The 19,570-nt window shown below is 43.2% G+C and overlaps 1 protein-coding gene across 1 annotated transcript in view; it reads left to right on the plus strand.

Annotated features, from left to right (window-relative positions):
• The window catches only part of PITPNA (phosphatidylinositol transfer protein alpha), a 39,369-nt gene that overhangs the window by 15,116 nt on the left and 4,683 nt on the right, over positions 1-19,570 (plus strand). Inside the window, exons 5-10 of the mRNA XM_008147875.3 lie at positions 4,676-4,683; positions 5,741-5,815; positions 7,255-7,338; positions 9,076-9,153; positions 9,293-9,403; positions 10,690-10,812. Of these exons, the coding sequence (XP_008146097.1) occupies positions 4,676-4,683; positions 5,741-5,815; positions 7,255-7,338; positions 9,076-9,153; positions 9,293-9,403; positions 10,690-10,812 (479 nt within the window). The remainder of the gene's footprint in view (positions 1-4,675; positions 4,684-5,740; positions 5,816-7,254; positions 7,339-9,075; positions 9,154-9,292; positions 9,404-10,689; positions 10,813-19,570) is intronic.

Consider the following 19,570-nt stretch of genomic DNA (forward strand, 5'->3'; position numbering starts at 1 on the left):
CAACTGAGCTACCCAACCAGGGCCCCTCCATTATTCTCTTATCCCTAGATAGTCACTGTTAAGATTTTAGTATCTTTTTTCCTGGTCCTTTTTCAAAATCTTACATATACACACATATATAAAATGTCCAGCCGAAACCGGTTTGGCTCAGTGGATAGAGCGTTGGCCTGCGGACTGATGGGTCCCAGGTTCGATTCCGGTCAAGGGCATGTATCTTGGTTGTGGGCACATCCCCAGTAGAGGGTGTGCAGGAGGCAGCTGGTCGATGTTTCTCTCTCATCGATGTTTCTAACACTCTATCCCTCTCTCTTCCTCTCTGTAAAAAATCAATAAAATATATTAAAATAAATAAATAAATAAATAAAATGTCCAGACATGTTTCCTAGACAAATTTTGGATCATATCATATTAACTATTAAATTGCTCATTTTACTCAGTAAATGAAGAATCTTTTTCCTGTCACTATGTAGTCTCCTATTTTAAAAAATTTGTAATGGCTGTATAGTATTCCATTGTATGAATATACTATGATCTTTTTAAACCACTCCCTTATTGTAAGATACTGAAAGTTCCAGTTTTAATGTGATATATTTGTGTTTGGCTTGAAAAACAGCGTTGAGGCCAGGGACTCTTGAGAGAGGCAACCGTCATAGAAAAGAGCCTGAGGGTGACCTTCTTGCCTTGGGGAAGGGCCAGGCCTAGACACCAAGAAAAGATAGCAAAGGAGCCTTAGCCAGTTTGGTTCAGTGGATAGACCATCAGCCTGAGGACTGAAGGGTCTCAGGTTCAATTCCTGGTCAAGGGCACATACCTTGGTTGCCTGGCCCTGGTCCAGGCACATGTGGGAGGCAACCAATTGATGTGTCACTCACATCAATGTTTCTCTCTCTCTGTCTCTCCTCCTCCCTTCCACTCTCTCTGAATACCATTGGAAAAATACCTTTGGGTGAAGATTAACCAAAAAAAAAAAAAAAAACATAGCAAAGGAAACATTGGTGTTATTTGGGGGAAAGTGGAAATATGCCCAATTTTTGACGACAAAATATTTATAATCAGTTATATTTCAAAAATGTTAAATAGCACATGGAATGTGCATGCCAGATTTGGGTGGGAGGGTGGAGGGCAAGGAAGAGGAAAGTCACTGTGAAGAACCCTGACTTACCTTCAGCTAGCATGTTCTGTAGTTAAAGGTGGGAGTGGAATTATTTTCTTTTTTTATAGAGTCCCCAGTCCCCATTCTTTTTTTTTTTTTTTTTAATATATTTTATTGTTTTTTTACAGAGAGGAAGAGAGAGGGATAGAGAGCTAGAAACATCGATGAGAGAGAAACATCGATCAGCTGCCTCCTGCACACCCCCTACTGGGGATGTGCCCGCAACCAAGGTACATGCCCTTGACCGGAATCGAACCCGGGACCCTTGAGTCCGCAGGCCGACACTCTATCCACTGAGCCAAACCGGTTTCAGCTGGAATTATTTTCTTAACCTGGGTCAGTCTCCTATCTGGAGTTTCTGGAAAAGAAAGATTTGAACTTCCACAGAGAACTTTGTATGTTAGACTTTCTGGGATTCTCTTTGAGTAGTTCAGACTCCTAGCTTTCCAAGATTCCAGAATAGTTCTCTTGGAGAACCCAAGCTGGTACTGATCCATATCTTGGGGTGCTTCTGAGAGGTCCCCTAGAACTTGTCTGTGAGTTGTGTGGCCTTCCCCCCAGCCAACCTACATTTGTTTTCACAGACAGTCTGGCTAAGGTGTCCTCTTGCCAGCCTCTGCTTACATGTACTGTTTCACTTGCTTTATTTGTTGGGACTTGGTACTCCCTAGATTGTATCTGATGAGGATGTTCCACCCATGTGGAACTTATTCTGTGAACTTGGGAATGATTAAAGTCTAGAGAACAGGGTCATTACTCTTTCCAATCCTCAAGAACCTTGTATCAGGAGATTAATAATCATTGATAGGACCGGGGGGGTGTGACACAGAGTTTTATTGCTGTAGCTGAAAATGCAAATATCACTACTTACAGAAGCATTGGGCAGAAAGCTGTTAAATTCTTTGAAAAGAGGCATGCACACACTTTCTTTTTAAAAATATATTGTTATTAATTTCAGAGAGGAAGGAAAAGGGAGAAACCTCAATGATGGGAGAGAATCATTGATTGGCTACCTCCTGCACACCCCCCACTGGGGATTGAGCCTACAACCCAGGCATGTGCCCTAACCAGAAATCGAACCGTGACCTCCTGGTTCATAGGTCAATGCTCAACCACTGAGCCACACCGGCTGGGCCACACACTCTTAAAAGACCATGTGCACTGTAGCTGTGTATGTCTGGTCTAGGGCCAAAGGTGAATTTTCTTGATGTCTAAGAGAGTTGCATTGAGCATACGTCATAAGAACCTTTGCCAACTTGGCATAAAGGAGGCAAACGGATAGCATAGACTCCTCCATGCCTGGGGCAGGGTTCTGAGTACACAGCTTGTGCTGACTGAGAGATGCCACTGTCCTCTGTGTAATTCTAGGGAGTGTGCTGCAGCTGACATGGGCATTTTTTTAGCTGCCAAATGTTCGTTCACATATTGTCCTGACCTTTGGTCAAAAGAAAAAAGAGATAAAAGTAATTTCTAAATACTACATGAAGAGGAGGCAGGGGTAGGGGGAAGGTTGGTTTCTCCAGTGGATGCTGCCCTCACACTCACAGTCACCATCATATGAAATGAATGTGTTGAGTCTTAGATCTGTTCAGTTAGATGCTTGCTCTTTTAAAATAAACAAGGAAGGCTAACCTCCAGTTTCTTCTGGGGGGTGATGGGAGAAAGACGGTTAGTTCAAACATCTAAGTTTGGTCCAAGTAGATTAAAGTGTGAGGTGAGATAGATAAAGAAGCATGGGATAAATTTCTGAGTGGAATGAAAATGGAGTTGGAATACTCTGGTCATTCATTATCAGCTGTTTTTATGCTCTTACCTCACTTATCTCTGTCTCTCCCCCGTTGTTGGTGGGCTGGGATGTGAGGAGGGGGTAAGATGGGGTTTGGTCTGTGAATGAAAGTAGGAAGAGGAAAATAATTGTTTCTCTTTCTATCTCTTCCTCTAGCCTTAACCCTTGACTGAATAGTCTCACTTAGCCATGGTTTGAAAGTACCTTATTAATCTTACTTAGAGAGCCTGATTTTCTGACTACAAAGGGTTTCTTGGTACTTTTTTAGTGTGCTCAGGATTGCAGTTTGAAGAAAAGGGAATGCTGGGAATGCAGAGGTGTACGGAGGAGCAGGGAGGACTAGGGAAGATTGTTTGGTCACCCCCATTAGCTTTAAGGACCAATGAGGGTCATTATCATCATGGATTCAGAAATGTAACTTGTCAAAACTGAGTGGATCTATTTCTCAGGGTCTCAAAAAGGCTAAGGTGTACAAAACTCATATGCCAATATATTTAGTGTACACACCAAAGTATGTATATTCAGAATGCCAGTATGTAGTGAACATGTTCACTTGCTTAAGCGATTGGACTCTTGTGTCTGTCCACTAGCATGTTCTGTCCTTACAGAGGCCAAACTAGAAGGAGAAAGTTGCTTGGAGAACATGGAGTCAGAATCAGGTGGTTAGTTGGAAAACCTTTGTGGCTGTATAATCAAACCAGGCCAGCCTGACTCTGCTGTCTCCACTCTCGGGATGGGGCTGCTAGATGTGCCATTGCAGCCTGGGGCTCCTGCCCTAGGTCAGCCCTGGAGAGTTTTTGCCAAACTGGTCTCTTTGGACTTCCTTTGATGGATGATACTCACCATGTCCTTTTTGTTAACACAATTTTCTCCCAAGTTCATAACAGCAGTTATTTCAATAGGCCTTTTAGTTATCTTAATCTGGTGCTTTCTTCCAAGTTTCTTTCATTGGATTTAGGGAAATTACTTATAGTCTCCTGGGTTATTTCTATACAAGATAAATCTTATCCCTTATATTTCAACTTTTCCTCATCTCAGTCTCACAGGTAACCTTAGTTGCAGTTTTGGAGTTGTGGGGTTTGACTGTTAGTCCTATAAATGTCCAAACATGGCAGTGTGGCATTCATCAGAAATTGAGATAACTCTAAATTCAGAGGGTACAGAATGATCCAGGCTGTTGTCAGGAGGAGAGCTGGTCCGTTCCCCAGTGACATTAGAGCTGCAGTCATTTTCTCTGATAAATAATTGAACCGTGCTTTCCGAGGGGGTCTCATTACAATGAGCAGGAGTATAGAGGGTGAGAGGTTTGGTTACAGTGAGAGGAGGGATGGAGGAGGCAGATAGACGTGCCTGCCCTAAAGCGCCCTGCTCTGTGCCCCTGCAGTGAGGGGGACACCAGGGGATGCTCTGAGACGGAGCGGTGGGTCTCATTGCTTCAGCTCCTCAGAGCCAGTCCGCCTCCTTGCTCAACTAGAGAGAATCTCAAGGAGCCAATAGTGTCATTCCTTTAATTAAGTCCCAGATTTGGTCTTAAGGGACTTTCATATGATTGAAACTTGAGGGTTGATGCATTTGAGGTACCAAATGCACTCACTGGGAATTGGAGGGTGACTGTGGATAAGCCCCAGGGAGTGGAGAACTCTTTGCTATTGTGATCTCTGGGGCTGAGGGGCAGATATTCATTCATCCTCATTAAACTTTTTCTCTCTTCTTTCCATGTCCTTGCCTTGGAACAGTTATTACAGTAAGTATTTTCCAAGGGGGGGGAGAGGAGGGGAGGGTGGAATTGTAGATGATTTCTAAGAAAGAAGAAATAAAAATTTAACTGCACTGGAGGTTACCAGGTATTCCTCTTTCTCTTGGGTGACTTTTGGAGTTGTTGAGGCTTAACCTTCTGCACTCGGATGTCGAGTGTGACTCGACACGGTGAGCATTGGTAGCAGCTCAAGAAAAAAGCAAGCGAGTGCAAAGGGTTAATCCTTTCAGTTCTAAGGAAGAACCTATTAATTGGCAAAGAAGCCTCTTTCTTTAAGCTGCCTTGGCATGTGGCTTTGTAAGGTGCAGCAGTCAGGACCATGGCATCCTGCTCTGGCTCTCACATGTTCAGAAGGAACCAAGGCTCTTCCCTACTCGCTCCAGGCCATGCCTTTCAGGTTTGCACAGAACTTCAGTTCAGCTGACCTGAGTGGGGCTTCCCACTGGGCATCTATTGACCCCAGTGAACACTGACCCATAGCATAATTATGAAGTCAGCAGGGTTTCTCTTCCATGCCCATCCCCTGTGTCATTGCCCCTTCTCCCCACCTTTCAGCATCCTCATCCAGTGCCATGTCCCTGTTGGTCAACATAGGCAGTTCTTGGGAACCCAATCCCTGCTAAGGAATTATTGGACTAATGTGTTCCTCCTTTGCTTAGTTGTAATTTTGAAAAAGCACTAAGGGAAGAAGATAGTAATTAGCATGAAGAGTTCATTTGCTGAGAAGAGAACTATGGACCTCAGCAAAAGGTTGGCTGGGGGGAATGGCGTAGTGATGAACATTTTTGGTGGGTTAGGAAGTCTTCCTCTGTTCTTCCCACACTACTAATTATTAGCACCCTGTGCATAAGGTAGTAATCTATAAATTACTACAGACCTTGTTGGCTGTGGTGAGGATGAAGTGAGATAATGCATGCCTAGCATGCTGTGGGCTCCCAGTAAAGTTAGCTGTTATTATAAGGCAGAGGTTGGAGTCTCTGATCCAGTAATCTTTAATTTTCAACTTTGAGCCTGGTGACCATGAGGTGTTTTTCCCCTCTTCCAGAATGAGTACATGAAAGAAGACTTTCTGATTAAAATTGAAACCTGGCACAAACCCGATCTTGGCCACCAGGAGAATGTAAGTAGCACTTCCCAAGAGTTCCAGCGGCTCCCAAGCTTCAGGGCAGAGTATTGAGACTCTGCCCTGTCGCTTGTCCATCCCTGCCACGGGGTCTGCTCTGTGCTTTCCTTTTCCTGGCTTGCTGGGTGATGGCCTCTGCCTAGGCCTGTCCTACCGGCATGGGATTGCTCTGTCTCTGATTTGCAAAATATGATCTCTAAGACTCCTTATAGGGCCTTTTCATTGTATTGGGATTGATCTAAAATGCAACTTCTGGTACAGGGGAGCTATATTTTTAAAACATCAGGATTACAGCCTCTATAGAGTACAATTTCCCAGTAACTCCTCAAATTTAAAATACATCTATCCTTTACCCCAGAAATTCTACACCTAGGAATTTATCATACAGTTATGTTAACACATGCGTGAAATAACTTATATACAGGAAGATTCACTGTAACATTCTTTGTGTAGTCAAAGATTAAAAACAATACAAGAGTCCACCAGTAGAACACTTAAATAAATTCTGGTTCAGCCTTATAGTGGTATATTTTGCAAACATTATGAAGAACCAATAGAAAAAAGAACCAATAGGGAAAAATCTTCAAGATATATTGTTCATTGTTTAAGAAAGCAGGATGCAAGCCGAAACCGGTTTGGCTCAGTAGATAGAGCGTCGGCCTGCGGACTGGAGGATCCCAGGTTCGATTCCGGTCAAGGGCATGTGCCTTGGTTGCGGGCACATCCCCAATGGGGGGTGTGCAGGAGGCAGCTGGTTGATGTTTCTCTCTCATCGACGTTTCTAGCTCTCTATCCCTTTCCCTTCCTCCCTATAAAAATCAATAAAATATATTTTAAAAAAAAAAAAAGAGAAAGCAGGATGCAAAATGGTGTGTATTATGTGCTACCATTTGTATTAAAAGAAAGATCTTAACACATAGATGTTTGTAAGTGCATGGAATCTGGTAGCAGTGGTGTTAACTCTGGAGAGGACTGGGAGATAAACAAGACAAAGAATTACTCTGTATCATATCCTTTGTACATTTTGAATTTGTATCATAATTTCATATCATGTATATGTACAACCTGTTTGAGTTAATTTATTAAAAGCATCCAAATAAACAGTATATGGCTAAGCAGGCAATATTTCCGTGAGTGTTTTATCGTCTTTACAAAGGGGAAACATGTGGAGATAATATAGGTACTACAGGGAGCCCCGAGAGTGTTTTGGCCTGCTGAAGTGGTCCTTAGGCTGAAAAATCAGAGCATTAGTTCTCAAATGTGTGCCCACTTAAAATTCATCTTCCCATTCCTTTGAATAATTTTCTTTGTAATTCTTTACCCATAGAAATCTCACATCTCTAGCTATGGGAATAGCTGTTTGTAGGTGTCCCTTCTGGGAAAAGGGTGCTTTATAGCTGACAAAAACTACACAGTGGTGCTCCTTGTTCCTGCAGGTGCATAAACTGGAGTCTGAGACATGGAAACATGTGGAAACCGTATATATAGACATTGCAGATCGAAGCCAAGTACTTAGCAAGGTAGGAACTCTTTAGAGATGTGGTTAGCCTTTGAGATGCAGAAATGACTTCTAAGTGTCAGAGAAATCGGGGAACCAGACCCAACGTGGCTAAATGGGAAGTTCTCTCTTGGGTATTACTTGTTTTATTTTTAAAATTAGTATTAAGAATTCCCTTGTCTAGACCTGGGAACACCACCAGGGAAATAGTGGCCCAGATGTGTGTGTCCTGTTTGGCCTCTGGAAATTATCACTGGACAGTGTAGGTACTATTGGTAGTCCTGAGGTTGATTTGCCCTGCTGAAATGACACTTAGCCTGAAACTAGTTCTCAAATTTATTTTCCAACCCAGTAATTAAGAAACATTTAGTGCCTGCCTGTTGTGTTTGGAGTATTCTGTTTTGTGTGTTCCATGCAAGGAATGTTCCAGATATGTGAAAAGACAAGTCCCCTGCCCTCAACAAGTTGGTAGTTGCTTCTCAGAGTAACAAACATGGCAGCAGGTGCCTAGCAAAGGACGGTCCACTGCTTGACCATGCAGGTGGAGAGCGCAGGGACCTGGTCTTCCCTGCTCACTGCTGTGCTCACAGGAGGTATTTGTTCAGGAAAGGAAAGGGTAGTTCTCCCTCATTCAGTACTCTTCCTGCCTGACAGGCCTGATGGAATCAGGGAACAGGAATTTGAATATTGTTTGCTCTCCGTATCCCAGGGATATATATAGCAAAGTGAATATATCATAAGTGTGCAGCTTGATGGATTTTCTCAAAGTGAACATACATACACAAATATTTCTCAAACAGAAATACTAGCAAAGAGTATGACTTCAAGTATTTTGTCAACTCTGGTTGTTTCATGTGAATGTGAATGGAGAGAAGCAGAGGTAGGGAAGACTTATTTTTTTAAAGCATACATAAATAACCTCCTTAGCTTTGGGAAATATTTTATCACTGTGTGTATGTCTGATTTGTTAATGTCATTATTTTTGTTAGGTAGTTGCTATGAGTTTGCTTTTCATGAGCCTACAGTCAATGCAGAGGAACAGCCAAAGATTAAGCTTTTATTATGGTTAACACACAGCATTGACTGCATTCTACATCAGTGAAGTGAAACTGACAAAAATACACGAGGATACTATAATTGAACATTTTATGTTCGATACATTGAACATTTCTAATAATTATTTTATTAAAATGAGACAGTTTAAAAAAAGAAAAGAAGCCAGAGGTCAGCTTATATCTCAGGAATGATAGCCAGTTGTTCTTAGCGCTGGCTGTGCTTTTAGAGTCACCTCCAGAGGTAAAAAAAACACACAAAAACCCATTCTGTCCTTACCTTCAGATATTCTTATTCATTGGGTTTTAGGTGGAGTAGCTCAGAAATCTGTATATTTAAAAAGCTGTCCCTGGTAATTTGGATGCTCACCCCAGGTTGAAAATCCGTTTTAGACAGTAGAATACATGCCTGCTCAAACAGTCTGGTGACACTTTGATATGGTAGAACTGAACACAAATCCTGGCAGAGAAGGCCACCAGAACACTCCTCTGAGGCAAATGTAACAGTTCTATATCCTGTTTATAATATTTTCCCGTATTTTCTGTGCACCATCAGCATTAAGATTGGCATGAAGTGTACTTTGATGGAAAATCTGATCCCTCTCTCCCTCCCTTTATCTCCCTATCTCTCTCTCTCTCCCTGTCTCTTTCTTCCTCCTTTCCTCCCTCTCTGTCTTCCTCCCTCCCCCAACTCTACCATTTCTCAGGATTACAAGGCAGAGGAAGACCCAGCAAAATTTAAATCTATGAAAACAGGCCGAGGACCCTTGGGCCCCAATTGGAAGGTGCAGTTCACATCCTCACCACCAGGGGGATGGACCCCGTGTGGGTGGGCCTCTCCCAATGGCTGGGGCTGGGCTAAGGGAGAGCCAGAGGTCAGTCCTGTTAGTTACCTGCCTGCCTGTGGATGTGTTTCTAATACAGCAAGAACTTGTAAATCAGAAAGAGTGCCCATACATGTGTGCATACAAGCTGGTTACTGTCAAGTTCAAGTGGTGGGGCCTGCAGAACAAAGTGGAAAACTTTATACATAAGGTAAGTGACCAGGTGAGGCCTTCCCAGTTTTATGGGTTGGTGGGGGGTGTTTTGCCCAAGAGAAGATCATACAACCCATGTGACTTGTATCCTAGGGTAGATGACATTCAAATATTTCAGTTTGATTTCCCAGACCCCCACGTATCCTTATACTTAACTGTCTCACAGTTTAATGCTGTCCATCCAAGGGCACCACATGTGACAGGGAAGGAAACTGAGGCAAAAAAAAAAAAAAAGGAAACAGGAAGAGGCTTGCTATGATTGAAATACAGATAAAACTCAGTCTCTGTCTTTTCTTTTTATATATATATATATATATTTTATTGATTTTTACAGGGAGGAAGGGAGAGGGATAGAGAGCTAGAAATGTCGATGAGAGAAAAACATCGACCAGCTCCCTCCTGCACACCCCCTACTGGGGATGTGCCCGCAACCAAGGTATATGCCCTTGACCGGAATCGAACCTGGGACCTTCCAGTCCGCAGGCCGACGCTCTATCCACTGAGCCAAACCGGTTTCGGCCTCTGTCTTTTCTTGAAGCCAAAAGGCAAGAGGCACTGTGAGCCAAATTCTCCAGTGCCCTGAATTACTGAACTAGGCAAATATAAGGAGTTTTTATAGCTTTTTTTCCTGATGTGTTAGAGCCTCACTCTTGCGCTATATTTTATAGCTGCTGTTGGCCAGTTTTAACCTGGCTTTAGTCTTCAGAGACAAGAAGGAAACTTGGCACAGTTGTTTTGGGGCCTTGGCTTAGCTGTGAGCTCATAGGTTGCTGTCTAGGTAGCATTTTGGGCACAGGGCCCAGCTGTGAGGTAGACACCCATTTTCTCCTGGGGGCCCCCTCCCACTCAAAGCCATACCTATTAGACTTGTGAAAGCAAAAGTCACTGACCCTATGGGACTGGAGGGCTGATCTAGATAAGCCAGCCAGGCATCACTTCTCCCCCACCTCCCCATTAAAGTGTGGGCATTGGCCCGGCCGGGTGGCCCAGTGGTAAAGTGTCAACTCTTGAACCAAGAGGTCACTGGTTCGATTTCTGGTCAGGGCACATACCTGGATTGTAGGCTCGATCCCCACTAGGGGGTATGCAGGAGGCAGCTAATCGATGTTTTTCTCTCATCCTGCTCCCTTCCCCTCTCTAAAAATCAACAAAAACATTTTTTTAAAAGAATGGTCAAAAAACTAAAAAATAAAGTGTGGATATTGGCTCAGAGATTATAGGGAGGGGAGCTACAACAGTGGCCTTCACCTCTTGGGTTCTAACTGGGTTCCCTCCTTTTTATAGCAAGAGAAGCGTCTGTTTACAAACTTCCACAGGCAGCTGTTCTGTTGGCTCGATAAGTGGGTTGACCTGACCATGGACGACATTCGAAGGATGGAAGAAGAGACGAAGAGACAGCTGGATGAGGTAAGTGAATGCCCACAGGAGACTCTGGGCTCTCGACTACATGTGAAGGGGACTGTCGTGCTGGAACGGTTCACTGAGGGCACTGTTCTGTGGTTCTAGGAATGTGTCAGTGTCTGCTGTGGGTAAGGCCTGATGCCAGGCAATCTGGGAACTATAAGGAAAACAGCTTGTGCTCTTGAATTTGCACTCTAGTTGAGGTCTTGGCATATCCAGAGAGACAAATATGGCAGGACGTGCTGGATGCCAAGTGAGTAATACAGTTGCTGCGGTGCTTCTTCAGAGCCAGGTGGGGGAATCGTGCTGGGCTCGAGATGGAGGTGACCCTGGGAGGAGGCAGGCTGATTGTGAATACCACACACACGACCCACAGAGGACACAACAGCACAGAATTAACTACTCTGTTAGGTGGTTTTGAGTCTGGAGTCTGCTCCATGGGAGCCTGAAGATCTAACGTTTGGAGATGCTGCCTGCAAGGCTCACTCTGAGGAGATCATCATAAATAACATTACGTACTCACTGAGTAAGGCACTGTTCTGAGGGCTTTTCTGTACACCATCTCCTGTGAGCCTCACAACACCCATGAGTAGGCACCACTCTGATCCCCACCCTCAGATAAGAAGCTGGAGGCTCTGAGAGTTCAACACGTGCCCAGGGTCACACAGCCTGCTGGTGATAAGGTCAGCATTAGAGCCATAGCTCTTAATCACTCTGCCTCTTCTCCTCCCTCTAAATGCCATTTGGGCCCCTCCTTCTTTTTTTTTTTTTTTTTTTTGTGTGTGTGTGTGTGTGTGTGTGTGTTTATTAAGGTATTATATGTGTACATATCTTACCATTGCCACCCCCCCCTTTTTTTTTTTGGGCCCCTCCTTCTTGCTTGGGGCTAAAAATAAGGGAGAAAGCTCTTTTTCATAAGATCTTCCGTCCATTTCTCTCTTTTTGCCTTGGGTGGGTTGGCACAGAGCCTGGGTGTCTGGCAGACATTGCTCTGCATGGCCTTGTCTGGCTCTCCAGCAGGTCCTAGGGTGAGACCCAGGCCTGGGTGCTGTGGTGCCCCATACTGCCTGGCCCAGGAGCCCTTCCTTCCTCTGGAGCCCCCAGGGAAGTTGTTCTTAACTCCAGGATGACACTTCCTGGGCTGACTCACAGGTTAAGTGGTATGCTGAGTTAGTTCCTGTTGAAGGCAGATGTTTCGGTTATTCATTCAGCTACGTTTGGCAGGAAGTGGTAGTATTTTGGACACAATTTCTGATTCTTTGGCTAAAGATCTTCAGGAGTGGTAGAATTTAACATCCAGGGCTCTGGCCATTCTGACTATGTAAGAGAGGCCTGAGTTTTTTTTGTCGCCCTAGTCCGGACAAAAAGAAAAGACAAAGTTACTAAATGGATCACAGAGCCTTCGGGGCTTTAGTCTGGAGCTTCAGCCACCCGCTGACTAACAAATGCCATCCTAAAGTACACAGGCTCATGGAAGTGTTTGCAGGCTGCCTTTTGCTGTGGGTAGAATTTGAATTCTTGGACCTGGGAGAACTTGCCAGAGGATCTACTGGATCTGCCTCCCTCAGATCTGAACTTAGAGAGCCTTCATCATTAGAAAGTTCTTTTTTAACTCCCACCCCTTGTCTTTGCATGTTTCTTCATTCTCTGGAAAACTGTGCCAAAAGCTTGGATGACCCCTCTCCTCCAGGATGACTACAAATGCAGGAATCCCTGTTTGGAATTGGAATTTTAAAAATAGTTTGCAGAGAAAGCAAAGCCAAATCCATTTACTGTATAACATATTTTGACCCTGTTAGCAACTGTACAATACCTTTTTTTAATTTATTTTAAAATATGTATTGATTTTATAGAGAGGGGAAAGGGAGAGACAGAAATAATGAGAGAGAATCATTGATTGGCTGCCTCTTGCATGCCCCCCCACTGGGGACCGAGCCCGAAACCTGGGCATGTGCCCTGACTGGGAATTGAGCCAGCAACCTTTTAGTGCATAGGATGACACCCAACCAACTGAGCTACGCAGGCCAGGGCTTTTTTATAATTTAAAAAGATTTTTTTAATTGAGAGAGAGAGAGGAAGGAAGGAAGGGAAAGAGGGAGGGGGGAGGGAGAGAGAGAGAGAGAGACAGGGAGGGAGGGAGGGAGGGAGAGAAACATCAGTGATGAGAATCATTGATCGGCTGCCTCCTGCACGCCCCCTACTGGGGATTGAGCCCACAACCTGGGCATATGCCCTTGACCTGAATCAAACCCAGGACCCTTCAGTCTGCAGGCTGATGCTCTATCCACTGAGCCAAACCAGCTGGGGTTTTGTTTTTTTTAAGTACTTTTTCTTTTTTCCTACATGCATTATCTTCCTTTTCTAAAGCTACAGTTTTTTGTTTTTGTATTTGGTTTGTGAGGTGTCTCTGCTCCAAAGAATAGTCTTTGTTTCCTCATAGCTCCTTTTTCTTGTTGTACTCTGTGTTTTGCATTAGGGACTTTCCTCAAATGACTAGTGGTCCTTGGCCACATTTAAGAATGAAGCTGTATAGTATTGTGACTCTACTGTGCATCTTGGGCAACTAATTACCAAATGAATTATGTAACCGTAACAGAATTTAATTCTGCATTATTTGTGACTTTAAATGCTTGTTGCCCAGATGTTATGAAAGAATAAAGCTTTAAGAAATACTAATTAACTTAGCATGAAGATACTCATGCTTAAGAATGACAGTCGTTTCCCTGGCTGGTTTGGCTCAGTGGATAGAGCATTGGCCTGTGAACTGAAGTGTCCTGGGTTCAATTCCAGCCAAGGGCACATGCCGGGTTTGCAGGCTTGATCCCCAGTGGGAGCGTGCAGGAGGCAGCCAATCAATGATTCTCTCTCATCATTGATGTTTCTCTCTCTCTCTCCCTCTCCCTTCCTCCCTGAAATCAATAAAAGAAACATTAAAAAAAAAAGAAGAAGAATGACAGTTGTTGCCCAGCCAGTGTGGCTCAGTTGTTGAGCGTTGACCCATGAACCAGGAGGTCATGGTTCAATTCCCAGTCAGGGCACATGCCTCGGTTGCAGGCTTGATCCCCAGTAGGGGGTATGCAGGAGGCAGCCAATCAGTGATTTCTCATTGATTTTTTTAAAACATTTTCTCATCGTTGATGTTTCTACCTCTCTCTCCCTCTCCCTTTCTCTCTCTGAAATCAATTTTAAAAAAGAAATAAGGTTGTTGAAGTTAAATACCTGTCTTCCATTGAATCAGGTAAAGAGAACTGATGAATATATTGCAGACATTTTTTACCAGGTTGATGAAAATAGTAGTATGAGACATTGAAGACATCACTATTTAGTTCCTATATTGGTAATTTCTCTGTAGTTCAATGCTTTTATGGTAACAGTACTCTGAAGACTATACAATTGAGAATCTAATATATTGTAATAGGAGGTGCATTCAAGAAAATTGCCAAGGCACTACTGTTGTGTATACATTCCCAGGTGCTGGCTTTGCTGTGGTAGGAAGAGGGCTGGTTGCTTGACTGTGAGAACTGGGGGAGGGAATGCCAGGGCTGAACTGTTCTTTTTGTTGTTCTTTTTTTTATATTTTTACTAGAGGCCCAATACATGAAATTCGTGCAAGAATAGGCCTTCCTTCCCCGGCTGCCAGCATCGGCTTCCCGCGCACCCTGGCTTCATCCAGAAGGTTGTCTGGAAGGACGTCTGGTCTAATTAGCATATTATACTTTTATTATTATAGATTGAGAGGAATGGAGAGGGAGAGAAAGATAGAAACATCAATGATGAGAGAAAAATTGATCGGCTGCCTCTTGCACGTCCCCTCCTGGGGATTGAGCCCGCAACCCAGGCATATGCCCTTGACCAGAATTGAACCCAGGACCCTTCAGTCCACAGGCCCATGCTCTCTTCCCTGAGCCAAACCAACTAGGACTGAACTGTTCTTTATTTGGACTTTCAAACAAGTCACCTGTTTTCAACTCCACCTCCACTCCCACCTTCAGAAGTGCTTCCAGTTCCTACAGCACAAATTGGTCTGCTCCTCCTTGGCTCCCTCCTCACCAGCATTTAGATGTCAGGCCAGGCTCCTCTGAGAATTAGTCACTATTCAATCTATTTTTCATCTTCCAAAATTTTGTTATCATCTGTTAGTTGCTGTTGTCTCCTCTGTTCTAATTGTCTTCATGGCTTTATACCTGTATCCTTTTACTGTCATTTTAGTTGAGTTTGGGGGAGAAATAGCAATAAATGCATATATTCAATCTCCCATGATTCATTGCAAGTTTGCAATAGGAATTTTAATTTTTTTTTTAATCCTCACCTGAGGATATGTTTTCATTGATTTTAGAGAGAGAGAGTGGGAGAGGGAGAGAGAGAGACATCGACGTGAGAGAGAAACATTAATCGGCTACCTCCCACACCAGCCTCGACTGGGGATCAAACCCACAACCTGGGCACATGTCCTGACAGGGAATGGAACTGTTGACCTTTCGGAGTGTGGGACTACACTTAAGTAACTGATCCACACCAGTCAGGGCTATAACTGTTACTCTTTTTCTTTCTTTCTCTTTATTTTTTTATAACTGTTATTCTTTAAATCAGTGCATAGTAGTCTAGTGTGGGTAGATATTTTGGTGAGTTATGAGGGGTCACTATAACGCCACAGTCACCGCTGCTTTAACTTTAGTCTCTGTTGTACCCACCATTCTTGAATGAGACTCAAGAATTTGAGAAACGAGGGATCAAGAGATTAGTCCTTTGCTCTAAAAAGAAAAATGTCAGGAAATGTGTCCTTGTAGGAAAGTGATCTTTTCTCTCCCTTTTACCTCCCTCCGTATATCCCTGCCTCTCTCCCTTTTTTCTCCCTCTCCCTTTCTCTTGCTCTCTTAAGAGACTCCTAGTCATGAAAGTGGAAGGAGGACCTTAAAGGTCACTTAGTCCAATTATATGTCTAGTGCTTGAGTCCTCTCCACAGCCTCCCCACCAGCATGTGCTTGATCACCTCCTGTATCTATGGGGATGTTTCTATGGGGAACTCCCTATCTCCTAAACATAGTGGTAATAAAAACATCATTTTTATTATTACTAGAAACTAACATTTATTGAAGTCTCACTGTGTCGTTATCATGTGTAGTAAGAGTTTTGCATGTCTTATGTCATCAAATCTTCATGGCAACCTGTCATAGTATTATTAATAGGTATTATTTATTCTATAGATAGAGAAACTGAGACTCAAAGAAGTGAAGGATACCCTCTAGTTCACTGAACCAACTGCCTCCTGGTCCTTTAGCCATTAATTCTGTAGATAATGAGCCTGGGAGAGGAGAACTCATTTAAAAATTTTTAAGAAAATTTGTTTCCCTATTTACTAGACTATCTAGAACATTTACTGAAAAACACTAAAGATTCTGTGCACGTGATTAAGATTCTGCTGAGGGCCCTGGCTGGTGTGGCTCAGTTGGTTAGAGCATCGTCCCGTGCACCAAAGGGTCACAGGTTCGATTCCTGGTTAGGGTACATACCCAGGTTGTAGGTTTAATCCTCAGTCAGGACATGTACGGGAGGCAACTGATAGATATTTCTCTCTCACATCAGTTTCTCTCTCTCTCTCCCTCTCCTTTCCTCCATCTCTAATATCATTGAAAACATACCCTTGGGTGAGGATATAAAAAGAGGGCCCTGGCCATATAGCTCAGTTGGTTAGAGCATCGTCTTGATACACCAAGGTTGTGGGTTCGATCTGGGTCAGGGCACATGTAAGAATTAACCAGTGGCCCTAGCTGGTTTGGCTCAATGGACAGAATGTCAGCCTGCGGACTGAAGGGTCCCAGGTTCAATTCCAGTCAAGGGCACATGCCTGGGTTGCAGTCTTGATCCCCAGTAGGGGCGTGCAAATCAACCAATGAATGCATAAATAAGTGGAACAATAAATCGATGTTTCTCTCTCTGTCCCTTCCTCTCTTTCTAAAATCAATAAGTAATTTTTTTAAATTACTAAAAACAACAGATTCTGCCACAATTTTCCCCCCAGCCTTCCCTGTGGACCTTTCTCTCTAAGTCCTTGTCGGCTCCATGAGTCTCCTGATCCCTCCATTATCCTTCCTTTCTGGACTTGGTCTTTCTGGTCCACCTTGGGGGCTGTCTCTGAGCCTCCCTGTAGCTCACCTCCCAGTTCGTGTGCTTGCATGTGAATGTGCCTGTCCCTTTCACATCACCTGAATCTTAGTGCAGAGGCCCTTGCTTCATATGGCTTTTTGACTGAGGGAACACCATCAGTTTTAGATTTTAAGTCTTAAACTCTGGGTTGCAGTGAAGTGCCTTGCAGAACACTACACCTAGTTTCCAGTTTGGAATTGTGGTAAATACAGGGTGGGGCAAAAGTAGGTTTATAGTTGTTCATGTGGCAAATAATACAATTAATAATACAAGAATAATCTCCATGTTTCATGTATCACAGCTCCAACCTACTCACAACTGTAAGCCGACTTTTTTTTTTTTTAATATATTTTATTGATTTTTTACAGAGAGGAAGGGAGAGGGATAGAGAGTTAGAAACATCGATCAGCTGCCTCCTGCACACTCCCCACTGGGGATGTGCCCACAACCAAGGTACATGCCCTTGACTGGAATCGAACCTGGGACCCCTCAGTCCGCAAGCCGACGCTCTATCCACCGAGCCACACCGGTTTCGGCTGTAAGCCTACTTTTGCCCCATCCTGAATAAGTTCTCAGGGTTAGGCTGATAAAGGAAACCACTTGGTACCTAGCTCACCTGCTGGGCCATGGAAGATTAGAATCTGAGATTCCCATTGTGTCGATAGGAGGCAGAACTAGGACTTTGAGGCTGAGGGATCCCTACATATGGAAGATGATGCTGTTCAATGGAACCTAAATTCCCTCTGACCTGCCTGGCAATGATTGATCCCAGGGCAGACCACCCAGAACATTCCACAACATCTTGAAATATGGGAATAGCGTTATTTTCTTTTAAAATGCAGTTTCATTTCTCAATATTAAGGTAATATATAGGCATTGAATATTTTTGTGAAAAGTAGAAAGGAAAAATATCACTGTACTCGAAGCATTTAAAGACAACCACGGGAGCCGAGACCGGTTTGGCTCAATGGATGGAGCGTCGGCCTGTGGACTGAAGGGTCCCAGATTCGATTCCAGTCAAGGGCACGTACCTTGGTTGCGGGCACATCCCCAGTAGGGTGTGTGCAGGAGGCAGCTGATCGATGTTTCTCTCTCATCGGTGTTTCTAACTCTCTATCCCTCTCCCTTCCTCCTCTGTAAAAAATCAATAAAATATATTAAAAAAAAAAAAAAAGACAACCACTGGAAACATTCCTGCATTTGTAAGTTTTTCTACACATTTTTTAAAAATTAGAGAGATCAATTTTGTTGTTCCATTTATTTGTGCATACATGGGTTGATTCTTGTATATGCTCTGACCAGGGATTGAACTCACAACCTTGGTGTATCGGGATGACATGCCAACCAAGCTACCAGCCCAGGGATTTCTACACACTTATGTAGTTATGATTGTATTACATGTGCCAGGTGGTTATCTTACCTTTTTTCTGAACATTATAACGAAGCATTTTCCCATTAAAAAAACTTAACATACATCTTTCTGACTACAGCATACATGTTACTCTGTTCTCTGTCATTTACCCTATGTTGAATTTTCCTTCGTGTTGTTTACAGGTTCTCACTGTTGTGAATAATGCTGTGATCAACATTTTTGTGCTTTTTTTTTTGTAATTAGGATTATTTCCTCAGAATAAATTCCTACAAATGGAATTACAGAATCTAAGACTCTTGCTATTTATTGCCAACTTGCTTTCCCAAAGGGCTGAATCTATTTATAGAGAGGCTTTCTAAACAGGTTCTAAAAACAATTCCACATGTGCCTCATATCTGTGTTCCTTAGGGAATGCTAACTGGCTCGTGGTTACTTTTCAGTCTCTTAAACTGTCGTGTGTGTGTTTTTTAAACTAGCTTTGTTTTTTAACAACATTTTATTTTGATATAAGTGTAATATTCACATGCCAGTTATAAGAAATAAGAGAGTTGTTTCTTCCAATGGCAGTATCTTGCAAAACTGTAGTGCAACATCACAAAAATTTTACTACTTTTTAGGTCAAAGGAGTGTTTCATAATGTTAAAAGCAATTTTCAAAAGACCTAGAAAATATTTAAAAATACAAGTTCATATAAGTAAATAAAATAGATAAATTAAAGTCCCTTTCCTCCAACCCCTGGCCTTATTCCTAGAGGAAACCACTGTAGAGGGGGAAAAAAAACAAGTAGAAGTTTCTATTTTCATGTTTCTCAACTGTGTGTGTGTGTGTAGTACAGTGGCTTGATCCAAGGAATACTACAAACTTCAGATAAAATCTCTCATGTCATCCTAACCAGTTTGGCTCAGTGGATAGAGCGTCAGCCAGCAGACTCAAGGGTCCCAGGTTCAATTCCGGTCAAGGGCAAGTACCTTGGTTGCGGGCACATCCCCAGTAGGGGCTGTGCAGGAGGCAGCTGATCGATGTTTCTCTCTCATCGATGTTTCTAACTCTCTATCCCTCTCCCTTCCTCTCTGTAAAAAATCAATAAAATATATATTTTAAAAATCTCTCGTGTCACTTAGGCCCCAGGAAATACAAAATAAGCATTCTTAGGCATCTATATATATAAAAGCCTAAGTGACCATTATGACTGATCACTATGATGATGCACTGACCACCAGGGGGCAGACGCTTAATGCAGGAGCTGCC

Source organism: Eptesicus fuscus, chromosome 20, assembly GCF_027574615.1.
Source record: "Eptesicus fuscus isolate TK198812 chromosome 20, DD_ASM_mEF_20220401, whole genome shotgun sequence".
NCBI classification, from domain to species: domain Eukaryota; kingdom Metazoa; phylum Chordata; class Mammalia; order Chiroptera; family Vespertilionidae; genus Eptesicus; species Eptesicus fuscus.